At 50.5% G+C, this 16,201-nt stretch overlaps 1 protein-coding gene across 4 annotated transcripts in view; it reads left to right on the forward strand.

Annotated features, from left to right (window-relative positions):
- The window catches only part of Tmcc2 (transmembrane and coiled-coil domain family 2), a 38,908-nt gene extending 34,822 nt beyond the window's left edge, over positions 1-4,086 (forward strand). For all 4 annotated transcript variants that reach the window (XM_048430711.3, XM_048430713.3, XM_048430712.3 and 1 more), the window contains 2 exons: positions 1,336-1,471; positions 2,555-4,086. In XM_048430711.3, coding sequence (XP_048286668.2) covers positions 1,336-1,471; positions 2,555-2,866 — 448 coding nt within the window. In that variant the 3' untranslated portion in view covers positions 2,867-4,086. The remainder of the gene's footprint in view (positions 1-1,335; positions 1,472-2,554) is intronic.
- The last annotated feature ends 12,115 nt before the right edge of the window (positions 4,087-16,201 follow it).

Here is a 16,201-nt window from a genome sequence, read left to right on the forward strand (position 1 = left end):
ACACTATGACCTTTAATACAGTTCCTCATGTTGTGGTGACCCCAACTGTAACATTATTTTCATTGCTTCTTCGTAACTTTAATTTTTCTACTGTTACAAATTTTTTTAATCTTTTTTTTTTAGATTATGTATTTATTATGTATACAACATTCTGCTTCCATGTATGCCTGACGCCATAAGAGGGCGCCAGATCTCATTACAGGTGGTTGTGTTGGGAATTGAACGTAGGATCTCTGGAAGAGCAGCCAGTGCTCTTAACCTCTGAGCCATCTCTCCAGCCCCTGCTGTTACAAATTGTAAAGTAAATATCTAATATGCAGGATATCTGATGTGTAACACCTGTGAAAGGGTCTTTCAGCCCCCCAGGTTGAGCATCACTGCTTTGGGGTGTTACATGCTTAACTCACACAAGGGAGACTAAGGTGAGAGCTGTACCATGTGTGCTCTTCTGGAGACTCTGGTTTATAAAGAACCTTGGAGGCAGCTACCTGGGTTCAAATCCCAGATCTTCCTCATCTTGGAGTAACTTAGCTGAGCAGCTCACACTCTCCACTGTTTCCCTGTCTGTGAAGTGAGGTAATGCTGAGCTGACCTTAGGGAGTAGTCATAGGGAATGAGTCGGCTAGGTGTGATGGCACATGTCCTTAGTCCCAGCACTTAGGAAGCAGAGGCAGTCAGATCTCTGTGAGTTCTAGGCCAGCCAGAGCTACATTGTAATACCGTTAAAAAAAACAAAAACAAAAACAACTGAACAGGTCAACCTGTAAATGCGAAGTGCAGATAGGTAATGAACAGTTGAAATCTAGGGGGTTCCCGAGGTCAAGAATGGGCTGGAGTTTGGTTCTTCCCCTGCCTCACTCCTTCTCTCTCTGGGATTTGGGGGACCTTTTTCCTTAGCACTTCTTCTTTCTAGATGATGGCTTGTAAAACTGAGGGGAACCCCATCTGAAACCAACCACCTTCATTCTATAGCCATCTTTTGTTACTTGGTGCTTTTCAGAACAGGGATCACATCCTCTATACTTCTGGGTCCCTGCTACCCACAAAGCATCTTAGTCTGGGTTTAGAGCCGGGCTAGAGTCACTCAGTCCTTTACTCCCCATCATGAGCCATGAGATCCCAGACAGGTTTGCATTCTTCCCGCCTGTCTTACAGGTGACCTAGTACTGTCCGGTGAGGCAGTGCTGGGCCATGCTTACCACAGGGCTGGCACAGAGGAGAGCGCTACTCTCACTAGGTTAAGATGAAAGCAGGACTGGACACATGGGTGGGCTGCATGTCACTACCGACAGAGTGGTTTGTAAGAAGTGCTGTCTTCTCCTCTTTCCCTACCAGGTATGAGAGGCTGGAGGAGCAACTGAATGACCTGACTGAGCTCCACCAGAATGAGATGACCAACCTAAAGCAGGAGCTAGCAAGCATGGAGGAAAAGGTGGCCTACCAGTCCTACGAGAGGGCCCGAGACATCCAGGTATGGCCCAGGATGTGTGGATAGAGCCGTAGACACAGGGTACAGGTGACAGCATTGGGGTGGACCCATCACATAAGGCATGATGAACAGAGGTTTATCTATAGCGTGGAGGAAAAGGTGGCCTACCAGTCCTATGAGAGGGCCTGAGACATCCAGGTATGGCCCAGGCCTCTCTGGGGAGGTCCTGCTGTGTGGATAGAGCCGTAGGCCCAGGGTGCAGGTGACAGCATTGGGGTGGATATATCACATAGGGCGTTTACCCATAAATGATGAGCAGAGGTTTATTCATAGGGCAGATAGGTACAGGATGAAGAAGAAGGCAGTGTTGCTGGGGTAGAGATAAGAACAAAGCAAGTCCTTGGCCAAGTGTATGCATTATACAAAGGCAAACTGGTAGGCAAGGGGCACTTATGGTTACCACATCTTTGGTATCAGATTTACGAATGAATAATTGTTATTTCTGGGCATGTGCCTGCCTCAGTATGGAGCTGGAATCAATAAGCAAGACTTCCGTTTCCTTACGTCCTCCTCAGACAGTCGTCTGCCAAGAGTTCTGTCCCCAGTTGTAGGCCTTGAGGAGGGGCTCTATGTTACCACCTTCTTGGTACAGTGGCATATTAGTGTATTCTTTGCTGTAGCAAATGTGTAAGGTTGGATAATCTGTAAAGAGAAAGGATCCACCCAGCTCTTCCCTCTGGAGACCCAAGAGGATGTCATCCTGTCTTTGGAGCTGGTAAAGACCTCATCGCTATAGCCCCCCAAAGACAGGGACTTGTCAGAGAGTCACACAGTGAGACAAAAAGCCAGAGAGATTTGGGGGTCAGACTTTCTCTCACAGGATCTAATTCTTTACATTACACATACACACACACACACAAATGCATGCACACACGCACGCACGCACGCACGCACACAATTAAAGGTTCTGCTACCCTAGCATTGCCATGCTAGAAACCAATCTTCTAGCTCACAAACCCTTGGAGATCACACTTAAGCCCTACGGGAATAAGAACAAGCAGACTGGGCTCAGTCTAGGACCTCACCCACCCTGAGCTTCCATACACCACCCACTGTCCCCTGCAGGAGGCTGTGGAGTCCTGCCTGACCCGGGTCACCAAGCTGGAGCTGCAGCAGCAGCAGCAGCAAGTGGTACAGTTAGAAGGTGTGGAGAACGCCAACGCACGCGCTCTGCTGGGCAAGTTCATCAATGTGATCCTGGCACTCATGGCCGTGCTGCTGGTGTTTGTGTCCACCATGGCCAACTTCATCACGCCCCTCATGAAGACACGCCTACGTATCACCAGCACCGCCCTCCTGCTCCTCGTCCTCTTCCTGCTCTGGAAGCACTGGGACTCGCTCACCTACCTCCTAGAGCGCGTGCTGCTGCCCAGCTGAGCAGCTGCCGTCCCGCCCTGTGCTCTCCGGGTTCCACTGGCCACACATCTCCAGGAGGGCCTGGGACTCCTGAGTCCCTCGGATTTTGTCACATGTCCTGTTTGGCCTCTTGCCCAAACTGCCCATTCGGCAGCTCCTGCCCCTTCTCTGCACTGCATCTGTTTGACACCATCTCTCTTTTAGCCTGAAAGTTGCTGAAGGGGTGGGGGGGGGGGGTCAGGACTGGAGGAAGTGGTGACACTCATGGCCAAATGGAACAAGGGAGAACACCAGGGCTGCACTGTTTGAATTATTTAATCACGTGGGACTTTTCTGGGCTGACCTAAGGTTGTCCTAGGTCATGAAGGCCCCTAAGATATAAGACCGGTCTCTGTTTCCCTAGGAAAGAGCCCATCCTGGGGGTAACCATAGTTTCCTCCCACAGAAATGGTCTGTCTGGATATAGCCAGTGGGAGGCTGTGCTGACTGAGTCCAGGAAGGGGAGGGTCCCCAGTCTTGGGACCAGAGGGCAGGCTTGACACAGCCACTAGGAGCTCAGCCTGCCCTGCCCCTGCTCCTCTCCTCGCTGAGCTGATTTGAGACTGGTTTCTGGAGACTGGGTGAGGTGTGGCTTTGGATTTGTGTTTTCTCTGCCCATCTTTCTCCCTTCACTGGGTGTGCTGTTTTCTGAAAAACAGGCCCAAGCGCCCTGAGCCTCTAACCCAAACCTTTAGGCCTCTGGGATCAAGCTGAGTTCTATTTATTTATTTATTTATTGACTTATTTATTTGTTCCTACCTTTCCCTTGCTTCTGCCCAGATGGGCTCCAGGGAGAGGTCCTGCCCATTCTCCCTCTGCCGCCAGGGCTTATTCTTGGCTCATCACACTCCAGACCATGTACCCTCTGATGTTTCTGGCTGAAAGAAGGGGTACGTGGCCACCCAGCCCGCTCTCCCAAGCAGCCCCACCAGATGGGTGGGAGGATCATGGCCTCTTTTATATATTCCTATTTATTTTATACATGTGTCTTTGTGGGGGAATAGGATGTTTGTTGATTCACTTCTTTAAGGCTATGGAGTGTTGCGTACGATTCTGTACAGCCCAGCCTCCCGTGGGCCCTTCCAAGCACAGTGAAGATTTCTCGGGATGGGAGAGAGGGGACCCATGAAGCGGGAGAAGCAGTGCCTGCCAGCTGTGGTGGACCTTCCTGAGAAATAAATATCCTCTACGTTTTCCAACCATCCTGTCTGATGTTGATTGATTAAGCTGTCTCTCTGAAAATCACAGGATCTCTTCCCCACACTCAAGCATTCCGGGTAGCACAGGCTGGACTTCATCTGTTGGCCTGAATTGACTTCCTTCAGGACACAACATTGAATGAGACACATCCACCTCCAGCCTTGTTCTGAGCAAATTAAGTGAGATGACTACCGTTCCATCCAGGCCCAGTTTGGCTAGAGCACTTCCCAGGAGGGATGTGGAGTAATTACCAGTTGTGGCCACAAGAGGTCAGCAGAGTCCGTACTCCAAAACCTCTCTCAAGCTGCAGTTCCAAACCAGCATCTATTGGGGTTAGCCTGGCTTTGTCACCGTGGTCTGGCTGGGGCAGGGAGCACCTACTTCCCAAGAGCTGTGGTGTGATCCTCTCCCTGAAGGTTCAGGGCTTAGTATCTACCCTATGGTTGGAGCAATCAGCCCTTGCAGCCCCAAAGTGCTTCCTGGCAGGAACTTAGTAGGTACTTACAATAGGCCCTTTGAAGGAGGAAGCAACAAGAAGGGGCTGTGATTAAAAAGAACAAAAACAAACCAAACAAAAAACAGCTGAGAACCTCTTGAGTCTTGGCCATAACTCGTGCACTGCAACCACCTCCTACCTACTCTGGGCCTCAGTTTCCCCATCAGTAAAGTAGGATGGATGTGGCCACTCTTCGTGTCAAGGAGCCCTGGCATTCTGTGGTTCTGAGTTCCACAAGCCAAAATTGCAACTGTATCTGGGGCTCCAAGGCCTGGAGAGGACGCAGTAGCGGCACCGCAAGGAGGTGGCATTGATAGTCTGACTTTGGCCTCTGTGTTAGGTAGTTTTGCCAGACTGCTTTCCAACTATTCCATTCCTGGTCCTTGTACTCCCAGTTCTCCCCCAACGGCACGTGCGTGTGTACCTCCCTTGGGGGCCACAGGCGGCTCAGAGCCCACATTCCAGGGCCACAGGTAGGGGGTGGCCGCTCGTGGCTACAAACATTTCCTACATTCCTCCCAAGGTCAGATGCTGTCTCAGAATTGGCTCTAAATGTCACTGCCAGCTGCAGCCCACACTGAAAGGGAGGAGGAAAGCGAGGCCACTCTTGGCCACTTCTGAGGCTGCAAAGCAAACAGCCCGAGGGAGGTGGCAGCGCCCCCCCCCCCCCACATCTTCTTTGTTAAAGCCCGCATTGGCTTGTTTTTCTCCCCAGGAGTTCCCTGTTTGTGTCTGTGCTGCCTCTGTAGAAAAGGTGCCTGAGTTGCCCCCACCTCCTGCTCTCCCCTGAGGTCCTGAGAGTGAGACATTGTGTCAGGGTTACCACTGGTAGTCTGCCTCCTTCAGACTACAAGACCTAGAGGCAGGGCCTTCCCAGAGCACCTGTCCCACAAGCGTTGGTCCCACCCCCAGAGTGCTGCAGGGCCATCAGACTGGTGGACTCCCACTGCCTGGGTCCCTTATAGTGGGGGCAGATGAAAGAGGAGACTTGGTGCCCCCTGGCTCCTTGGCATTCAGCTGACCCAGAGCCAGTGTGCTTTGTATCCAGCAGAGCCAGCCCACTCAGCACCCCCGTGGATCCCAAAGCTTCAGCAAGTGCAAGCTTGGCAAACCCAAAAGGCAGCAGGCGGCCCAGAACAACCGCAGGGTATAGCTCGTCTGTCTGTGCAGGGAGGGAAAGCAGGAGACACTGGGGCCACAGCTAAGAGAGGAAGGAGAGCTGTAGCCAGAACTTTAGGGCAGCCTAGCCTCCCCTGCAGTGGCAGGCCCTGGAGTGAATCCCAGATCGGGGCTCAAACCAGCACAGCCACTTGCCTTAGACCTGTTCCAGCTGCCCTCACACCAGCTCCCCATCAAGAAGCATGGAGTCTCCAGCGGGGCAACACCTTTAATCCCTAATCCCATCACTTGGGAGGCAGAGGCAGAAGGATCTCTGAGTTAGAGGCCAGCCTGTTCTACAAAGCGAGTTCCAAGATAGTCAGAGCTGTTACCCAGAGAAACTCTGTTTTTTTTAAAAAAAAAAAAAACCAAAACAGAAAGAATGGAGTCTGATGCCCAGCTCTGGCAACAGGAGACATACATGGCATTGCATGCCTAAACTTAGTGGCACAGTATCTGTAACTGAGTGAAATGACCCAGAGTGATCTTTGCACACTGACCCTGGGTGCAAGGTCCAGAACTGCTTGGAGAAGTTGAGGTGGACTCTGTAGAAATATGCAATGGGACAGAGGCAACACCCTGACCTGAAGACTCAGGAGAGGCCCTGATCCCTTTTCTCCAGACTAAGAACCTGTTTGTTTGCCTCAGTCTCTCTCTCGGTATCATCAGCAAAGCAGGGCCCAGTCCCAAGGGCTCAGCGCAGCTCAGCAGAGGATGAGACGAGGCCGGCTGGTCCTGAACCAACATCAGAGCCTTATGAATGTATCAGCGTGAGGCTCTCACTCCTCTAACAGGTGGGTGTCTAGGAAAAAGGGTGAGAAGTGATGTCGAGATGGCAGGGTACAAGCTAAAACTGCCAGGCCATATACCCGAGTTTCCCCACTTTAAGTGTGGAAGTGATGCCTACACTGCCCTCCTAGACGCAAAGATGTCAAGAGTCCCCCAGTGCCCCCAGAGGACCCCTAGGGAGCTATTTCCAGACGGGTCCCCAGCCATCTGGAGCTCCGGGGACTCTGATCTGCCACCAGGGCTGGGCAGGGCTTAAGAAGTAGCCAAAGCAAAGTGTCTTGAAGGCTCATAGCAGCCTGCAGATGAACATGGGAGGAGGCAGTGGGCCCCACCAAGGCCTGCTGGGATGGTGTCAAGGAAGAAGAGGAGGCCGGGGCTTGCCCTAGCATATTCAGACGTGTTGGTAAGTCCTGAGTCACCCAAGCAGCCAGAAGGGCAGTCTGGGTGTGGGCGGCAACACTGCCTCATATACACAGCACCTCCAGCAGAGTGCTCCCACACTGGCCGCCCTGCTTGACACAGTTCCTGGGTGACAGTGAAGAACGCTGGACCAGCACTGCAGAGCAGGCCACCTCTGCCATGCCCAGAAGTACCCCAAAGCCATTGCCCAGTCTGCCTTGAGGGTCCAGGCTCCTCACCCTGCCAGGCTCCACATCCAAAGCTTCTTGATTGCCATTTTCCTTTTCCTTGCAGGAATTTCAGCTCACTGAATCGAAGCCGAAAGTTGGAAATGCCATGGTAAGATGTACACTCTCGCTCTGAGCTACAGGAGGGCCCGGTCCTCCCATCACCACCTGAGCTGAGAAGCCGCTAGCTTGCCTCTAGAAGGTCTTAAGCTATCATTGGAAGTGGTCCTCTGACAATTTAGCCTCAGGCCCCCAACTCTAGATGGAGGCAGAGAAAGAAAGTTTAACTTCCCTTCTAATGTGTCACTAATCAAATTCATCCCAGAAACAGGTCACCAGCCAACTTCAACCATCTCCCCTCTCCTTCTCAGTCTTGAGGGACACAGCCGAAGAGGAAGGGGCTAAGAGGGGTTCCAGTCTTTTTTCACTTCTCCCTCTGTGGCTGTTGGGGTTCCCCTCAACTAAAGCAAATGACTTTAAACTACCTAGTCTTAGATTCATTTCAACCCCAGAAATATGGTTTTGAGTACCAGTTCATGCATGAGCACCCAAACATAATCATACACATGAATGTATATGTGTGCACACACAGACATAAGAACATATACACACAAGCACACAGATAAGCACACATGTTCATCTATGAAAACATGAACACACAAAGACGTGCATACAAACACACAGAGATGCATGCAAGCATACACATGTGCAGTCACGGAAACATGCACTCTCACATACATACATGCACAAGCGCATAAACATATACGAACACAACTATGTGCATGAACACATGCCTGTACAGGTACACATATGTATGTAATTGTGCATACACAGACATATAAGCGCACACACACACACTCTCACACACACATACGCACACACACCAGCACGCTCACGTGCACACATAGTTTACTGATTAGTTTTATCAACTTGAGACAGCTAGTGTTACCTGAGGAGGTCATTGCCTCCATCAGATTGGCCTACGGGCATGTCTGAATGTCTGGGGCGGGGCATTTTCATGACTGATGATTGATATGGACTGTGTTACCCCTGGGCAGGGTTGCACATGGGCTGGTGGTCCTGGGTTGTATAAGAAAGCAGGCTGAAGGGCTGGAGAGTCAGCTCGGTGGTTAAGAGGACCTGGGCTTGGTTCCCAGCAACCACACAGTGGCTCACAACTGTCCATACTCTAGTTCCAGAGAATTCGAAGCCCTCTTCTGAAATTCTCAGGCACCAAGCATGCATTTGATGCACAGATATACATGAAAGCAAAATATCCATATTTGTAATATGTATCTATTTTTTAAAATTATTTTTTATTTTAAAAAGTATTTTTAAATATATAAATAATAAATACTTAATAAATTATGTATGTATATATGTTATTATTTACATATCTTAAATAATTTTAAAATAGAAACAAAATACATTTGATATTATTTATATATCAAATGTAAATAATGTGTTATTTATATCTACATATCTTGTGTGTATATACTTTATGTATGTGTGTATATGTATATATGTATACATTTTTTTCTCTTGAGTTTCTCTAATACTTTGTTGTAGAAAATTGAGCAAGGAAGTTCTCAGCCTTTCCTTGAAAGAAAATGGAATCTTGCCACGGCATCACAAGTCTAATTATACCTCAGAGAAGGCTAAGGCCGTAGGATTGCCATAAGTTCAAGGCAGTCAAAGCTACATAGTGAGACCCTATCTAAAACAAAGCAAAACAAAGCAAAGAGAGAAAGAGGAAGAGAAAAAGAAAGTTTGAGTCAAGCATAGCATTGGTAAAAATGTGTTTTGTTTTGTTTTGTCTTATTACTATGTAGCCCTGGCTGGCCTTGAACTCACAGAGATCAACCTGCCTCTGCCTCCCAAATGCTGGGATTAAAGGTGTGTGTGTGTGCCACCACTGCCTGTCTACACACTGGTAAAAGTGTAAACATCACAAGAGTGAGTGTAGAGTGGCCTGGCCCCAACACCAGTCTCCAGAAGCAGCCTGGCCACAGCTGGCCACACACTCACCCTATGTCTAAATCCTCTGCTGCCACCTCCTCCTACTTCCACGTGCAGGCGTCTTAACCACAGAACCTTTTACTTCTAAACATCACACTTGTTCAACTTTTGGCTCTCCCATCTCCCTCACCCAAGGTCCCAGCAAACACTGAGGCAAGCCTTTAGGCTGCCCCCTAGGTAGGCTTTCAGTCACCCCTCCTTTGGACCCTGGCTCCACCCAGCGTGCTCCTTCCAGCATGGGGCCAGAGGAGAGCACTGTGGGCTTTGTCACCGTGACAGACACAGGACATTATTGGAGGGAAGGCTTTTTCAATTCATGGTTTCAGGGTTTCAGGGTTTTCGGTCAGTGGTGGGCTGACCACCAGGCTGACTAGCCTGAGGCAGTGAGGCAAAGCAGTATTGGCGTCCTGAGCATGTGGCAGGGGAGGCTGCAGAGAGCGCAGAGTGGGGGTCATCCTGACCAGAGACACCTCAGTGATGGATTTCCCCTAACTGGTCCCACCTTCAACATGTGAGCTTTGCAGGGGACACTCTATTCAAACCACAGCAGGCGTGATGAACTTTCAGCTGCATTCTCACAGCTACCATCAGACGGACAAGCAGGAGAAATGCACAGATTTCATTTCACATGTTCATGGAAAACCCCCAAGAAAATAAGAACCCAAAGTCACCCACTCCAAATCTTTACTTAGTAGTGAAGTGTCCAGAGGCCTAGGGATGGACCTTATATGTATGTATATATACAAATGTATGTATGTATGCCTCTTAAAAACCCAAGCGGACCTAAAAGTCACTTTAGAACCCAGATCGGATCGGCCTCAGATTTGTGATCCCCCTGCCTCTTTCTCCAGAGTATTGGAAATACAGGCATGCTCACCACAGCCGGATGAAGGGAGCTGTCTTAACAAGGTCAGTTTGGAGAGATAGTTCCCAGCCTCAAGCCGATTCTTGTAGCAAGAATGTTTCTTCTCTCCCATATAAGGAGAAAAGGTGACCTCAGAGGTCCTTCCCTATCTGCAGGCTTTCAAGTGCCTTTTGTTCCACAAAATCCTCTCCCACAGCGCATTTTTGGGGCCGGCTAGTTCTGATGCTCCTTCATTAAATAAGATAATATGCCTTGCTTTAGGAGATGGTTAGTACTATGATTTTACAGATGGGGAAACTGAGGCTCAGAGAGGCCTCGGCACATCTGCTCCTGCTAGCAAGGGCTTCGGGAACTGGGTTTCTAGCTGACTGCTGTCTGCTCAGGGTACCAGTCCCCACCCTCTACATCTATATCCATCCCAAACAAAGAAGAGCTCTAAGGTGTTCCCAAACTGTCCCCGAAGAGGAAGCCTGCCAGAGTTCGGCAATCCAGCCCTACTTTCATGTCCTGTTCCACACGTTGACTGTGTACCAGGCCCTCCTGCCACACATATCACAGAAGGACTCAGTTTTCCCAGATGTCTAATAACTTTCTGGGGCCCCTACTTCGGGAGACACACGGCACGGTATGAGGCTGACTAGGACAAGAAGGAGGGTAGGTTGGGCCTCAACCCAGAGCTTCTCCTAATGTCCCCAGGCCTCCCTGGGAACTTGGGAGAGGGTGTGGTGTGGACAGGCCTGCTGGGTGAGAGCAGATTTGGAAGGAGGCTCAGAAAGGGTGTGAGGGAGGGTGGACCTCTGAGGCACAGTTGTGATCACACAGGAAGCGCGCCTGCAGCTTCGGCAAGTGGTACCAGTCAGGGCAGGGCAGCCTCTTCAAAGGCCACTCCATGGCTGCCTCATCTTTTAGCCAGGTGTGAGCAGGCAGCTTGCCTTTCCGTGAACCCTTCCCCTTATTCCCTTATAAGGTAGCTCACCAGCCTGTATGGTAGGCAAGGAAGGCAAGGAGGCCAAACCCCAGTTGTCCCCAGAACTGGAGGATCAAGTGATCCCTGCATTCACAAGCCCTGCTGGCCAGAGCTTGTCTCCTCAGCTTCCCTCCACCAGGAAGAAGGGGCAGACAGTGGTCTGATGACTCACTCACCCAGGAGCTCCCAGACCTGGCCCAGCCCAGTCCACTCCTGTACTACAGGCTAATGACCATCTTTTCACGCGTGGGAGGGAGGGGTCTCGGCTTCCTTCCCCAAGCCCTGCTCTGGGCTGCCTCCTCCCTGATAGAGAGCCCTTCCCGAAGGCAGACAGCCCGCAGGGGACCAGGATCACTCTCTTCTGCTTCCTGAGGCTTCTCACCTGCTCTCGCCCAGTCCTGGGGGAATGGTACCATCATTTGTTCAGCCCCTCCTTGGAGAGTTTGGGTCCTGCCTGCAGTTATCCACTCCTACAAAGGCTAATATGTGAAGCAACGACAAATTCCATTCCACTCCATACGGGCCAGGGCTTCATTCCTTCTGCTCAGTTATCTCTCTTCCCGTAGAGTCCACGAGGCAGCACTTCAAGGATTTAATGTCCGTTCCCAGAGCCCACTGATTCTAGGTTCTCTTCACCCAACAAGGCTTTTGACAGGCTGGGGTGTAGTTCAGTGCACTATGGACAGGGCATTGGGCTTCGCTCCAGGACCACATACACTAATGATAGTCTTTTAATGTCTAGGCCAGTGACCACTGGAAACATTCCTGCGTCTCTGTTCCTACACGTGGTGTCGAGAAGGGAGCCCATTGCTCCTGTGGAGGCCAGGCCGGCAGGAAGGTGACACTGAAATCCCACCTCAAATCTTGCCACCTGAACACAGGAGAAAATGGTCCCTCTTGAAGAGGTCACTAGCCTGCAGGTACAGGCCGCCCTTGGTAGGAGCATGAAGCTCAGTGTTCAGTCCCAAAGTCCCTTGAGGGTCCGTGGAAGCTGCATCCGCACCATTCTCTGAAACATGCATTTGTTCCATCATTCCGTGTGACAACAGCAGACCTAACAACGACCAGGGGCCACAGGCTAGGCCATCTGAAAGCTGTCGGGAAAAGAGTCCTCACACCAGCGCAGGATTCATGCCTGCTGTCTGGGTTTGTGGCCTCACCTGAGACCGATCCAGGAGCACGGACTGCCAGCAAACAAGCTCTAGGCCAAGGCCCAGAAAAGGTCAGTGTCTTCCCCAGGACCACACAGTCAGCCTGGACAGCTATGTCAATTTTCTTCCCTACTTAGGGTCTCCAAAAGGCCCGAGTGTGGAGCTGGAATCCCAGGATCTCAGAGAAAAGGGATGGACTTCTGGCCGTGGCCTGTCCAAAGGATGCAGACTCCATATTTGGCAGGAGCATGCGGGGGGGGGGGGGGGGGGGGGGAGCGACGGGACAGCATGTGGCCTGGGGTGGAGGGAGCAGGGCGTGGGTCCCATCTGTGGATGTCAGTGTTACACCCAAGCTCAAACTTGGCAATCCTAAAGTTTCCAGAGAATTCCTGCTCCCTAAAACCTCGCCACTTGCTTTGGATCACTGACTCCCTTCCTTGGTGAAGCTTTTCTTAGAGAGACTCTGGACGTCATCCTCACAGCCTCGCTTCCCAAAGTCCCATGTGTAGGCCCTGCTGGGGGATGTTTCTCAGTGGACTCACAGGACTGTGCAAGCTGCAGACTGGAGCCCTGAACTCAGCTCACTCCTTCCCCAGCCTTCCTTGACGAGAGGTCTACATAAGAGACCAGGAGCTGTCCTTTGCCTCCCCACCTGCTCTGTGACTTCACGACATCCCACCGTCTCAGATTTTTGTGGTCAGAGGGAGTCCAGCACTCCTGTTGCCATCTAGGGGTCTTGATTGAGTTCGTTTTCTATGTCAGTTAAAGAGGCAGGGAAGTCTTGAGTGCACCAGGTCAGGGAAACCACAGATAGAGGAGACAGAGACAATTAGTATAAATAAAGACTTTTATTAGGGGTGAGGACACACACACACACACACACACACACACCCCTAGGGAGACAAAGACCCTCTGCAGATCTGAAGAGGGATTTGGAAGCTGAAACCAGGTCTCCTTGAGGGCTGGGAGGTTTTAAGGATCTTTGAGGGTGTTCCTCCCCTAAAGAGAACAGTTTTAGGAGACAGAGAAGCTGATAGGCCCACGACTGTGGAGCAAACACATCCTGGTCTCTGCTCACAGGCCGTTAGGCCTTCGTCTCTGGTCAGAAGGAGAGGAAGAAGCCAAAGTCTGCCATCTTTATCATCTTTATTCTGGACCCTTCTTTCTGTCTGTCTGCCTATCGGGGATCCATCTGACTCCTAGTGTCTCCCCCTTCCTCTGTTCCGAGTGGCATCAGGCCAAAGCTGACTACTAGGAATCACCCAAGGAGCCTGGTGTGGTAGGGAATACCTGTAATTCCAGTTCAGGAGCATTCAGAGTTCCAGGTCTACAGAGTGAGCTCTAGGACAGTCAGCGTTACACAGAGAAACCCTGTCTCAAAAAACAACAACAAAGATACAAAAGTTGTCACTTTTAAGTCATTCCCCAAGCCAACTAATTTTACTTTACCCCAAAGGGCAAGCAAACTGTCTGGGTGGGGACGGGACTGGGAGCTGGAGAGGGGCTTTGGAGGCAGGTGGTGACCTTCCGCAGGCTGGGCTAGGCTGGTGGCACAGCACTCTGGAGGTAGCAGTGAGGATGGTGGCAAGTTCAAGTCCAGCCTGGGCTCCGGTTAGTCCTCAGCTGTCAGAATGCTTACCTAGAGGGACAAAGCCCTGGATTTGGTCCCCAACACTGTATAAACCTGGTGTGATTGGTGAATGCCTATAATCCCACCTGGCTCTTGGGAGGGGGAGCCGGGAGGATCAGGAGCTCAATGTCATCATTAGCTACAGAATAAGATCAAGGCCAGCCTATCTAAAAAAGAAAAAGAAAGAAAGAAAGAAAGAAACATCAACAAGTCTTCTCTAGTAAGTTATGAATTCACAGGTTCACAGGGCTGGAGAGATGGCTCAGGAGGGTAAAGGCACTGGCTGCTCTTCCAGAGGCACTGAGTTCAATCCCCAGCACCTACGTGGCAGTTCACAACCATCTATAGTGGTATCTGATGTCTTCTTCTGACATAAAGTTATACAAGCAGATAGAGCACTCATATATATAAAATAAATAATCTTTAAAAAAAAATACTAAGTGAAGCCGGGCGGTGGTGGCGCACGCCTTTAATCCCAGCACTTGGGAGGCAGAGCCAGGCGGATCTCTGTGAGTTCGAGGCCAGCCTGGTCTACAAGAGCTAGTTCTAAGACAAGCTCCAAAGCCACAGAGAAACGCTGTCTCGAAAAACCAAAAAAAAAAAAAAAAAAATACTAAGTGACAAATTCCCGAGAGCTTTAAGTACCCCTCCGTCCCTGGACTTCCAGGCTCTATAGAGCAGTGACTAGATTCTGTTTAGTTCTAGACTTAGTTCTAGACTCCCAGCGCAGCGCCACACCCAATATGCACTAAACAAGGAAGAAAACAAGACATGCTTGACAACCTTACTGGCAGGCTGATTTCTAGGGCACGCCCGTCTTTCTTACCAGACTGAGTGCCCCAGAGTTCGCTCTGGTGACCCAAGGAGACCCACATCAGCCCCTCCTCCAGTGGCTCTCTGGACTGCTCCGGAGGCCAGCCCTCTTTCTAGGAGATTTCAAGTCCCAAATAAGAATCTTAAGGATTTTCTCCCAGGGCCTGAACCCCCACCCCAGAGCCTTACCCAACCCTCCAGATTCACCCCACAGCTCCACACCCTCAACTCTCCCCTCCTGCTGCAGCCAAAGTAAGGGGTGGGGGAGTCAGATGATCTCAGCACCTCCTGGTCTGACTTCCTCCCTGGGGACTTCAGTCCTCCCCTGCCCCCACCCAGTGTCACTTCCTTATTTTGGCAGCAACTCACCCCACTGATGATCTGTTTCACTTTCCACCGTTTCCTGTGTTTTATGTGGCTCCTGCTGAGCCCAGCTCTGGAAGAGGATTCTGTTGATGGTGAAGACAGTCCTCACCGTGTAAAGGCTGTCCGCCAGGTCCTGGAGCACACTCACTGTTTTTGTTGATGTTTTTGTTCTTGATTTTTTTTTTCTTTCTTTTTAGAGACAGGGGATTTTTGTATAGGTTTGTTTATTCTGGAACTCACTTGTAGACCAGGCTGATCTCGAACTCATAGAGATCCACCTCCCTCTGCCTCCCGAGTTCTGGGATTCAAGGATTGCATGGCCACCACTGCCTCTGCCACCACCACGAGGCTTGGCACACTCACCTTTGTAAAGCTGTCCAGGATAGGAGACTCTCTATCCTCTCTGGATCAGAAGGCCAATGCCTGACCCAAGATCCTCCATGCCCTAACCTCAATCTGCATGTTTTAAGGATTTCCAGATTTAGAAAACAAAAATACAGGACAAATTACTCAGATTTGAGTTTTAGGGAGACAGTAAAATTTCTAGCTCAACATCTCCCCTTCTATGTCAGAACAGATAAAAGTGGGCTTAAAAGTATAGCTTGGTAGGAGAGCAACGTGGACTTGCCCCCACCCCCGTTAGATCCCCAGCAACCATCAAAAACTATTTAGAGTCTGGGGAGACAGCTCAGCCGGTAGGAATGCTTGCTTCTCAAGCATCACGGTCTGAGTTCAAATGCCGGGCACATATATAAAAAGCTGGATGTGCCTGTGAGGTCCTGGAACACCAGAACTGGGTGAGGCAGGAGGATTGCCGGGGCTTGCTGGCTGCCAGCCTACCTCTAGGTTCCTTGAGAACACTGTTTTAAGGAAATGGGGCAGAGAGCAATAGACAAGACACCTCTGTTCTCTGGTCTCCACATACGTACACATGGACATGCACATTCATCCACGCACATGGGTACCATACACACATATGTACCAGAAAAACAACAACAATAACAACAGCAACAACAAAATCACAAGTCGTTAGTGAGGGGAGTAGCAGCGTTGTTTCTCTCTCTTCTTGGTCATTTCCAACCTCGTGTGTGTATGTGTTTGGCAGTGTGTGTCTGTGTACCATGTGGGAGCCTGGTGCCCTTGGAGGCCAGAAGAGGGTTTCTGATTGCCTGGAGCAAGAGTTACAGACAGCTGTGAGTTGCCGTGTGCATGCTGGGAACTGAACCCGGGTCTGCTG

This window comes from Myodes glareolus, chromosome 5 (genome assembly GCF_982192425.1).
Source record: "Myodes glareolus chromosome 5, mMyoGla1.1, whole genome shotgun sequence".
Taxonomy (NCBI): Eukaryota; Metazoa; Chordata; class Mammalia; order Rodentia; family Cricetidae; genus Myodes; species Myodes glareolus.